The sequence below is a fragment of the Haplochromis burtoni genome, unplaced genomic scaffold, assembly GCF_018398535.1.
Source record: "Haplochromis burtoni strain Fernald_Lab_line unplaced genomic scaffold, NCSU_Asbu1 Contig_131, whole genome shotgun sequence".
NCBI classification, from domain to species: Eukaryota; Metazoa; Chordata; class Actinopteri; order Cichliformes; family Cichlidae; genus Haplochromis; species Haplochromis burtoni.
In genome coordinates this window covers 79,095-91,523 of record NW_024582492.1, presented here as the reverse complement: position 1 = coordinate 91,523, position 12,429 = coordinate 79,095, and the positions used below count along the sequence as shown (strand labels likewise).

At 39.4% G+C, this 12,429-nt stretch overlaps 1 protein-coding gene across 3 annotated transcripts in view; it reads right to left on the bottom strand.

The window, feature by feature from the left end:
• The window catches only part of iqsec3a (IQ motif and Sec7 domain ArfGEF 3a), a 123,315-nt gene that overhangs the window by 90,901 nt on the left and 19,985 nt on the right, over positions 1-12,429 (bottom strand). For all 3 annotated transcript variants that reach the window (XM_014336138.2, XM_005930283.3, XM_042224179.1), the window contains one exon: positions 6,750-6,830. In XM_014336138.2, coding sequence (XP_014191624.2) covers positions 6,750-6,830 — 81 coding nt within the window. Of the gene's footprint in view, positions 1-6,749; positions 6,831-12,429 lie in introns of those variants that run through there.

Genomic DNA, 12,429 nt, shown 5'->3' with positions numbered 1-12,429 from the left:
ACAAAGACAAAAAGTGACAGCACTCAGATTTAATAAATTGTGCCATATTTTTTGCCCTAAATGGTTTAACTACAGTAAAATGGCTTTATATTGCAAGAATGAAAATTGCATTTTTATGCTAATTGAGGTGAACTGCAATGCATAAATGAAATTAGTTTGATTAAAAACGAAATATTTGCTGTTACCTTTGAATGTTTTTGGGCATTTACTTGAACTGTTATTTTGAAATATTTTACAAGGTTTTAAAAACGCTTTCTTCCTTGGAAGTTATAAAGTTGTGGTAATCTCCCCTTGACTTCTTGACTTGGATTCTTTGAGGAGTATGTCATTCTCTTATAATGTCGCTGAAAGAACCTCACCACTTGCAACACTTACATCTGCAGGGTATTTACATTATTCTCCTTGTCTACAAGACCAGACAGCGGCATATCAAAGTCATTTTCCATGCCTTTTTAAAGTATTTGGCTTTCTAAGCTTGTTAAGAAAGCAAGAGCCCCCTTGTTTGGATTTACCAGCTTTCTAAGATAAACACTGTCAAAACAGCAGGCGCTGTCAGATTTACCAAAGTGCTCGGTGATAAATTTGACCATCTGCAAGCTCTGCTAATGTATTATAGCTGGCTGCATAATTAAAATATGCTTTGAAAAACAAATCATTATCATCTCTGATAAAAAAGAAATATATAGCTATCTTCCAAGTATTAATTCAGTTTGTTGCTATCATAGTGTGGCTTTTTAATGATTATTGAAGGATTGTTACGGGAGCAATAGCATAGAACTAATATAGTGCCAAACAGTGCTATACCATATTTCCTCAAATGATAGTTTAGTTTACCACAACAGAATAAGAAAATCAGACACATGTTTGAAACAGGCTTTTAACAGAGGCGAGATTTCGTTCCTCTGCTTGACTGCAGAAAATGGTCAACAACATGCAATATAGGCCTGCTCCAATATTATTTCGTTTGCCCTATTAAAGTAACTGCCTACGCTTATTATAACATAACAAGTGACAGCTCACTCATTAAACAGATAAATTAGCTCCCTTGAGATTCTCCACACAATGACTTTATTTTTAACAACAAGCTGGGAATCAATTAACTCAAGTCATCTGCACTAGCATGAAAGGGGAAGGTCATCAAACTGGTGACTCACTGCACTCATGGTGTCACTTCTTTGTTAATCCAACATAATGGAACAACTTATTATGGCAGAACATGTTTAATTTTTCTTTATGGGTGCTTTGTATTTGTGACTAAGTGAGCAAAAAAAAAAGGTGAACAAAGTAATATGGAGTATACCTAACAAAGCAAAAGCAGTTCATATTTCAAACTCAGCACGAGTGACACTGACTGACACTGACATGTGACATTTTGTGGGAAACATGGTTTGATATATGAGTTTCATTTATCTTTTCCAACTGATCTGGTCTTTTATGAGGGATGAAAGAAAACAAACAAGGACTAAATGTTGAATGTACTTCAATAGTGTCTCTAATATTTTATATATTTGGTCTTTTCTGTGCGCGGTTTCTATGGTGGCTCTGTGTTTGGGACATCCCTGCTGCATCCGGCTGTCAGTCTGCCAGAAATTGCACAAATGCCTTTATAAGTTCTAAGTGACGATTATAATCAACATTGTCTAGCAATTTATTAAGCAGAGCAGAGCCCAGAAAGTTAGTGTACTGTCACTGATCTACTGGTAGTAGCAACACCACCCATGTACCTGTTGACAACAGAACAGAACAGCATTACTGTTAGCACCTTCTGCAAAAAATAAATAAACAAAAAAATGAAAAAAATAGTTCAGAAGTAAGAGTGCAGATTCCCTGTAACATTTGTAACAAATGATTTTGGATATGATCCCAAACACTTGAGTAAACTTCACACTGTGGCATCAAAGTGTGAATATAAATGTATGCTCTGGGAGGGTTTTTTAAGAGGAAGTGCATACTGTTTTTTGTTGTGCTTCCATTCAGATCAAACCAATTGACTATAGGCTGCTGACTAGCTGAGATTTCATGATTGGTACGCATTTGTAGTTTCAGGCTTAGAGACTCAAATAAAACTCAATCATTGTACACACAGCAAATTCTACCTGCAGCTTGTCCATTGGGGATCTTTCCAAGTGCCATCTTCTGCTGTGCTTTTCTCTGTGCTGCAATATTCTAATAATCATGTTTTCCTTCCATTTATTAGGTTCCCGAGGCCCTGTGTGTTGACTACAGCAATTCTCAGTTCTGCTGTAAAGCAGAAAGTTAAACTTAAGGTACCCTATGGGACTGTAAAAGTATCAACAGTACTCCCGAGTGCAAGTTTAGCACACTCCAGCAAAAGATGGCTCACACTACTAATTGAAAGGCTGTGGCCATCCCTTCCAATCACCCCCTCCAATGACTGATTATATATCTGACTTTGTGACCCCGAATACAGATCACCTATCGTCTCTAAACCCTCTGGGGCCTCCTTAATGCATGGCAAGAGTGACCACACTGTCACAATGAATTTCCAGCCTCCTCAGAGTCCTCATTATACGTGACAGTAAAATCTTCACTTTCCTTTTCAGTTCTCAACTTTCCACTTTCTGCTCATTTAAATTATGCTATATTCACAGCATTGTGAATGCCTGGCTAATCAGAAAAAAACTCCTTAGGTAAAGACGTGCACAAACCAAGAGCAAACAAAGCTCCAAATCAGTACAATTAGTTCTTATAGAGGCTCATGGTGCTGCCCTTTTCTAAGTTGACCCCTCTGACACAGAGGCTTGAATTACTCAGAGTAGAAAGAGCGGTGCTAATGAAACATCAATGATTGCACTTTGTCAGGTTTAGTGAGTGAACGAAGGCTTCATCCCGAAGCGGAGGCAATGCACAACGAGGCAATGAGTTGTCTTTTTTATATGTTAATGAGGTCTTTTTTGCTGTGAAACCCTTTTATCGCTGAAGACAACTCGCTCTTGTTTCAGTATAGTCTGCACCATTTGCAGTTTGCATCAGATTTCACACTCCTCGTCAGAGTCATAACTCTGTCAAATCACGACAGACAGACATGACACAAATATTTTTAGATTAAATGTAATTTGTGATTTTCGATTATCTCTCATGTCATGCATACCATGAATAATCCTCCACAGAATGTCAACTTGTACACCCACTGCTTCATTGCCAATAAGTTCAAGCTGACCTTATTTGACATAATTGTATTGTTATTAATTTATCAAAAAGCCAAGAAACTTGAAGCTCAAGTAGCCCATAGTTAAACAAACGTAATCGACACCATGAAGAATTAAGGTAGTTCTGAAGGTCCAACCCAGTAGAAATAGGTGTAACTAATGAAGTGGTTGGTGAGTGCATATATGGCATGCTTCACCCTTAAGGATTATAAGTATGGGGGGGGAAAAAAAACAAGTAAGAAATCAAAGTGTTCAGTACAAGTGACATGGCAGCCTATTTTTAAGGATTTCTTTGCTGATCGCCAATGTTGTATGTTTCCCTGCATTTTATGCATTATGTCTAATCTATGCCATGTGTACCATAGCGAAATACTACTACAAACATGTATGTCAGCACACACAAGAATAAGTGGTGCTCCTGGCGTTAAATTCAAAATGAGCATCATCATCATCATCAAGACAGAGGTAAGTCAAAAATATAAGGATTATCTCCTAAAAGTTTCATGATTTCTGAATTACAGCCTTCCATGATACAGTTACAAACATATACTCATTAGCCAGTTTATTATAATGTCAAATATCTAATCAACCAATCACACAGCAGCAACTCAGTGTACTTAGGCAGGTAGGCTTGGACAAGACAACCTGCTCAAGAACAGGGAAGAAAGGTCTTTTAAACATTGCATGGTTTTTGGTAGCAGACGGGTATCTCAGAAACTGCTGATCGCTGGGGATTTCCCCACCCAATCATCTTTAAAGTCTGGAACTGTCTGAAAAAGAGAAAATATCCAGTAAAGTGGAAGCTTTCTATGCAAAAATGCCCTGGTGATGTCAGAGGTCATCCTCCTTTGAGTTGAAGGGAAGGCAACAGAAACCCAAATAAACTCTCATTACAACCAAGGTATGCAGAAGAGCATCTCTAAATGTACACCACACCCAATCTTGAAGCAGATGGGCTACGGCAACAGAAGAGCACCTTTGGGATGCGGTGGAATGAGAGATATACATCATGGATGTGCAGCCAGCAATTCTGGAGCTACATTGTAATGTTATCCTGTTAATATGGAGCGAACTGTCTGAGGAATATTTTCAGAATCTTGTTGAATCTATGCCACGACGAATGTAGTCAGTTCTCAAGGAAAAAAAATATGTAACTCTGAATAGCACGGTGTAAAGAAAAACGAGTAAGAAATCAAAGTGTTCGTTACAAGTGATAGGGCAGTCTGTTATTATGGATGTCTTTGTTGATTAGATGGACAGTGTTGTATATTTTTCTGCATTAAATGCATATTAATTAATCCATGATGTGTGTACCAAAGTGAAACGCAGCCACCCACACATGTACATCAGCACACACCCACGCACACAGACAGGGAGCTATGTTCTGATCACTGCCAAGCCGAAGCATGCAACATGATAAGAACTTCCTTTTTTCACATGAACACAGATGCAATACATGTGTCGACAAGGAGGCGCACCAGATTCCAACATGGGAAAGACCCTACTGTACACAGAGTATGTGTTATGGCAGTTTCACAAACACACTCAAGACGTCAGTTACATGGTAATATTCATACATGGCTCTTTTGAACTTAGTGTGACCACAGTGAAGAAACAAGCCCGAATGACGTGAGCATGAGTGACGATGGATGCAATGAGGCGTGGGTGCCATGTGGAGTTATGTGATGCGATGATGCCGTGTGAGTAAATGATCGACCAATCACTGACAACAATGCGGACATATAGAAATCAACGACAACAGAATACAGCTTTCAAAAACAGATAAGACACAACAAGAAGAAACGAGAAAGGGCAAAACAAAACCACAAGCTGCTTTCCGTGTGGGCCCCAGAGAGTCCTGCTTTGAAGTGGTTTGCTTCAGATACTGGCAACGAGGGGAGGGGGTGTTTTGCAGGGATGGAGGGGTTGACAAGTTAGCAAAGACCTTCTGCTGTGCACTTCGCTTGTACCTTTTGCTAATGGCCCCAAAGCACAAAACAATCACAAAACACAACAGCCCCAAACACCCTCTATCAAGTAAAGTTCAAGCCGGTGAACTTGATCAATTTTGCTCTTTGAATTGCCCCACCCCTCACCAGTTTTAAACCCATGAGAGTCACTCCTGTGAACCTTTAATCCCTTCCAATAGAATCACAGCATGTATTAAATAATAAAGGCTCTGAAGTGACTTTTATAACAAAAGATCCAGTACAAGATGCTGGGTTTCAGTAAGTCGGCAGGCTTTCTGAAGCCCATTTTTTTGCTTTGTCAAAACAGCAAATAAACCTTGTATAATATTCACAACTCTTCCTTCCTCTGCTTCTCAACTACACAGGCCTGAGAGGGATTTAGAGTGTGATTGTGTTGGTCTGCAGCCTTTTGCCACTTACTGTGTCCAGCACTGCAGGGGCTATGATTTGCTATCAATGGGCGTTTGCTTATCTGCTATTTTCTGCCAAGCTCAGACAATGCGGCAAAGCAATTCTGTGACACGTGCAGTCAACAACAAACAAACCATTTTGGGGCGGATGGCTTAATTGCTATTGATGCTCCTTGGCTAGATGAATATCATAATTTTCTTTCAAAGTCTGGTGGTAGAGTGCACTTGGGGAAAATATAACCAGGAGGCACTGTCAATTTTGCTTGAAAGGGGCCAGATAATACCTTGTCAAAGCCTTTCATTATTTCTTTTGTTCCTACATGTCTAATTATATATCTTAGAGACTGCCTGTACAACATTAAGTATTGATTATAATGCGTCCTCAAAACTGCCGAGCCAAAATAGTCCTACAAAAGTACAGTCATTACAGCAGCTAATTATTAGTTGCTGTGTTTTTTCATATTTCCCAGGACAGTGGGAGTAAATTACCCCATCAAACTGACTTCAGAGCTTTCAAATTACATGGAAAACTTGATTTAAAATAAAGAGCCTATTTGTAATTTACCACCAGTACTAAGTAATTGCATGGGCTAATCTGTCAAAAAAAGATATCATCAGCATTATCATTCTGCTTTGCCTACTAAATCCAATGTAATATTTCCCCAGTTGTTCAGTTTTCGCAAGTACTTGACCATTGTCCAGAAAATGGGATGTTACTGATATAGATCATATTGCTGTGTTTCATTGTGTTTATCGCAGTAGCCTGACAAACATGGCACTAACAGTCGCTGGAAATAACAAATCGTATCCAGTGTATCTTAAATTCACTCAGGAAACAAGTTCAATCTCAACCACAACAAGACCCAAAACCCAAGCTATTGTGACAAGGGACATTTAAAACCATGGGGAGTGATTCGCTCTCTGTGGCTCGGTGTCTATTTAAGATAGATGAGATCATGAAGGGGATGGAATGCACCTTGTCCTGGAAGAACCTGAAGCAGTTACAACCACTTCAACTTAGATACCACTGCTGGGGCACTTGTGTTGACTAGTGTAGCTACAGCAGCACTGCTATAAAAAGGATGCATGATACGTGGCTGCAATCAAAGTTGAACAAATAAATAAACTTAAATTTAAAAAAATTGAAAAAAGAAAAAATAAACATTTGTGCAGATGTTACAAGGATGCAGTCATCTTACCTGGGAACACAGGCAGTGGAGGTCTCCCCCTCAGGAGCCTCTGGGGCTGGGCAGCAGAACTGGTGTAGTACTGTTGGGTTTCTGTGTGAAAAAAGAGTGGAAACAAAACAGAGGCAATCATATATTTTGTTTAAACTTTAGTTATTGTTTAAATGTAGAACAAAACACTATATATGACAGCAACTTTTTAATCATGGCTTAGCCAGCGTGGCTAGTGGCTAAATCATTATACACCATATATGTATAACACCATGAAAGTGTAGCAGAGTAATAAGGTTAGAGGATGAGGTTGGTATACCTAGTTGCCAGTTGGGGTGTGAGCCCCACGTCCATCCTCTGTACTGTTCATGCTCTTAATGGGGTGAACTGTGTTATTTCCTTTACAAACATAGCTTGGTTAAAATGCATTAAAATGCATTATTTTTTATATGATTATAGTAATGATGTAATATATAATATTTTTACTGTTTTCTCAGTTATATATATTCAAAATATATATATATATATACACTCAACAAAAATATAAACGCAACACCTTTGTTACTGCTCCCATTCCCCATGGGATGGACGTAGAGACCTAAAATTCATTCCAGATACACAATATAACCATCCCTCCCAAACAGTGGTCACAAATCAGTCCAAATGTGTGGTAGTGGGCACATCTGCTATATTGAGATAATCCATCCCACCTCACAGGTGTGCCACATCAGGATGCTGATCTGACATCATGAGTAGTGCACAGGTGTACCTCAGACTGCCCACAACAAAAGGCCACCCTGGAATGTGCAGTTTTGTCTCACAGCAAAATGCCACAGATGCCACAAGCAATGAGGGAGCGTGCAATTGGCATGCTGACAGCAGGAATGTCAACCAGATCTGTCGCCCGTGCATTGAATGTTCATTTCTCAACCATAAGCCGTCTCCACAGGCGTTTCAGAGAATATGGCAGCACATCCAACCGGCCTCACAACCGCAGACCTCGTGTAACCACACCAGCCCAGGACCTCCACATCCAGCAGGTTCACCTCCAAGATCGTCTGAGACCAGCCACCCAGACAGCTGCTGGAACAATTGGTTTGCACAACCAAACAATTTCTGCACAAACTGTCAGAAACCGTCTCAGGGACCGTCTCCAGCTCGTCGCCGTAACAGACTTGTGTGGGCAAATGCTCACATTCGATGGCGTCTGGCACGTTGGAGAGGTGTGCGCTTCACGGATGAATCATGGTTCACATTGTTCAGGGCAGATGGCAGCTGAGAATGTCCCAGTTCTTGCATGGCCAGCATACTCACCGGACATGTCACCCATTGAGCATGTTCGGGATGTGCTTGACCGGCGTATACGACAGCGTGTACCAGTTCCCACGAATATCCAACAACCTCGCACAGCCATTGAAGTGGAGTGGACCAACATTCCACAGGCCACAATTGACAATCTGATAGACTCCATGCGACGATGTGTTGCACTGCATGAGGCAAATGGTGGTCACACCAGATACTGACCGGTTCTGGGTCCCCAGACCCCCAATAGCGCAAAAAACTGCACATTCCAGGGTGGCCTTTTGTTGTGGGCAGTCTGAGGTACACCTGTGCACTACTCATGATGTCAGATCAGCATCCTGATGTGGCACACCTGTGAGGTGGGATGGATTATCTCAATATAGCAGATGTGCCCACTACCACACATTTGGACTGATTTGTGACCACTGTTTGGGAGGGATGGTTATATTGTGTATCTGGAATGAATTTTAGGTCTCTACGTCCATCCCATGGGGAATGGGAGCAGTAACAAAGGTGTTGCGTTTATATTTTTGTTGAGTGTATATATATTTATGTTTTTGGTTTGTTGATTTATTTGTTAATATAGTTTAATGTCTCTTTCTTGTAGCTGTGTTTTAAGTGCTGCAAAGTTAGTCTGACATTACTTAGTTTTTTTTTGGTAAATCTTTGTCTGCCTTCCTTTCTGACCAGCCAGTCATGAACTCATTTGACTGGTGGTTATACTATATACAATAAGGCAGATAACCTTTGACCATGGTTGGATGGTATCACGTGAGAAACCTCTATTGTCAGGTGAATTTATCAGTCTCTAAAAGCCCACGAAAATGTTGACAACAGTTTGCAAACCCTACATTAAAAACATTAATGTCTAAAAAAGTTTTTAAAAAATCTGGATGCTGTTTTAGAGAAGAAATTCAGTGAATGCATTTTAATTTTTGACCGAAATACTGGTTAAAAGATCCCGTCAGTGTCTTATGATTTGCATCAAAATCTGTTTCCTGAGATCCTGAAGCCTGCATTTCCTCACTGCCCACTGGTTTTCCACTGTGGATTTCCCATTTTAGCTCATCACCTGATTAGTTTCCCACATACACATCTGCTTCCCATCAGTCATCAGCCCTGTGTCTCATAGCTGTAGTCACCAACACCTGCATATTTCCAGCTTCCTAGCTAATCAAATAAAACCAATGCCAATGGGGGAAACAAGATACCAGCATGCACCCTGTTTCACCTTATTCAACTCCTTGCAGTCCTTACAACCAGAAATGTCTGCTTTGTCTGTGTTTCAGAGTCACTCTCTAAGATACTGCTTTACTCAACCCAAGCTCAGTGTTGCTACAGAGTTTATTTATGGGGAGACTTTCAGGATTACCCTAGCATGAAATCACTGTGCTAGCATTGGTTAGGATGGCAATCTGAAGACAGCAGTGGCATGAATTTGAGGCACTGACAGCTGACAGTGTGATTTTCAGCAGTCCACTAGCACTGAACTGCAATGCAGACTGATGTATTTGGAAAAATTTGAGCCAATATAGTTTGAATGTTGGTATACGCACTCACTTTCTCAGGCTTTTACAGTATTCACAATTGCTAAATATTAATTTGTTTATGGGACATTTTTCTTCCTTTTTATTTAAAAAAACCAAATAAATTATAAATGCAGTTCACAGGTGGCTTTGTGTGGCTATTTTGGTTATCCCAACAATCTCAGATATATTAACTCTGTTGTGAACAGCTTATTTAGCCTGAAACAAGCATTTCATAACAGGCTTACAGAGTTGAAAGTTAGCATACAGTCACATCGTGTGATGTCTGATGGTGGGAAAGAACCTTCTTTACATTGTACTGAATGCATATATTCACAATGTTACAGCAAACTGGGCACATTATTAGAGTGCCACTGAATGTTTAAGTCATTGTTCTATGTTGTGAACAAAAGCCTAACTTTTTAATGCAGTATGCATTTTCTTTTGAATTGAATTGTAGCCCTGCAAATACTTACTCAGTCATTTTATACTCCATTTATTAAAATAGGCAGTTTTTCTAAAAAAAAAAAAAAATTGATGGTGGCGGGCTGAAAAATATATTACTTGCACTTCCTGACCTTGCTCCTTGTCATTTGTGCAAAATGGCCGTAAACCTGTTAATGTCAACTGTGCAGCAATTTGTTTTAGGAGAAGTCTAATTTGTTTAAGCAGTTAGTCGCACAGTGGCATTTTAAATTATGTTTGGCAAGCAAAGCAAAAAAGTAGTGCTCAAAAGAGGAAAGCTAGAAGAGCGCAGGATGAGTATACCGCAAGGCTGTAAATGACTTTGATGAGCAAAAGGCCCCAAAACTGGAGTTCTTATAAGCACAGATGGGCAGTAACGGGTTACTGCCCATCTGTGCGATAGTAAGGGATTACTATCGCAAAAACAGTAATTAGATTACCGTTACTTTCCCGTAGGAATGCTGCGTTACTGCGTTACTAAAACCGTGATTTTGGTGCGAGAATGTCTCATCACAGTGATGTAAGCGAGTGCAACGTTCCTGACAACAGCTGTGCGCAGATTAACAATGGATAATATATCGACTGCGGAGAGAGTATGAGCGTGCAGCGTTTAAAGCGTGGAAGTACTGACCTTACTTTGAGTTTGATTCCACAAAAAGTGACAAAAACATTAGTGTCCCTTGTGCGTGGGAAGAAAACTTCTTTTTACAGCGAAAAAAAAACCCAACAAGCACCGAGTGAGCACGACGTAATGGGAAATCTCACAGAGAAACTCGCGGATTCTTCAACTGACCGCGCACACCTGCACCAGGGTAACCCTCCGCCTACCCCACTCCTGCTTTACAGGTGAAAATAGAGCAACAGGACCGCTGAGTCTTTGACTTTATTTATTTTCTGCTGTGTTTTACTTGCATCTATTTGAAAGACTGAGTGTAAACACAAAAAATATTTTATTTTATGTGCTGGAATGTGCAGAAAATAGGTTTAAATGTTAAACTAATTTCTTCAAGTCAGAGAATGTTGCATATAATTAAATTTTTGCTTGATGCATAAAGTTAAAAGATTAAAACTGATAAAACAAGTTAAAAAAAGAGACTTTTCCATTTGATTACATTTTGTATGATGGATTATGCAGAAAAAGTAGAATTGGGCTGAAAGATCTATCGCTTTATCACCTATTCAGGTTGTAAATTGTGTTTTTAAAAAGTAACTAAGTAATTAATTACTTTTGAAAATAAGTAATCAGTAAAATAACGGGATTACTTTTCTGGGGAAGTTATCAGTAATTAGTTACTGATTACTTTTTTCAAGTAACTTGACCAACACTGCTTATAAGTGAGTAGTTTGTTTTTCTGTTTTTGTAAAGGACTGAAACACTGTTATCATTTATATGTGGAAATTATGCACTCATACTGAAATATGTGTGTGTGTGTGATATATCTGGAAGCTGGTCCACGGGAAAAAAAAATTACTCAATCATATATTCTGTAAATGAGTTTGGATGTTATAAGGTGATCTTTCCAGTCACTTTTCTCTTTTGTTTCAAGCTTATTGACATTACAGTTGTCTTTATGTTACTTTAGTGAGAGAATGTGAGATGCTGTGTTTGCTCAACAATATCTGCACCGGAGCCTAACACAGGATTGTTACACTGTATCTATAATGTGAATAAAGATGGTATTTGTTCAGTGCTCTGGGCCCTATTCCAGGAAGCAGGTTCAGCAAACTCTGAGTCTACTCATGAAGTTAGAGTTAATTAACATTCGGACTGACAACTTTGAGTTTACAGTTCAAGAACAGCTGATCAGATCAGTCAGCTCTGAGCATGTTCACCCTGAGTTAAGTGCATGAATGAGTAGGAGCTTCAAACTAGCTGCTGAGCAAGACTTTTTTTTGTCGAAGGACTTTGCTAACATCCACGATGAAATGAAGCATTACTACATAGAGCAACGCAGTTATGTCCATTATGGCAGTTCTGCCACATATTTTCCTGCAGGGCATCACAGTTAGCTCCTTTTATAGCAAAGAAAGGCAAGTGCAGAAATCTGAGAGTGGATGAGTGATAAAAGAGATCCCTGCAAGCTCCTCAGAATTCCTAGATAAAGATGAGGAAATCATATTAAGGTAGCACGGCGAGTCAGTGAGCATGGAACGAGGAAAGGGGAGGAGGGAGTGGAGGATATGGTTTAAAGGATGTGTATGCTGACAGAAATGATCAAATCAATTTAAAATAGCGTGTATGAAATAAACAACCAGAGAAAAGAATATATCATCCAAAACGTATTGCAGTGTTTGGATTTTTCTTTTAATCTTAGTAACATATTTATTTTAGGAAATTCAACTCAAGATTAAAAACACTACTTAGATGAAAAACTATCTAATGATGTTTCATTTTAATAATTCCCCCC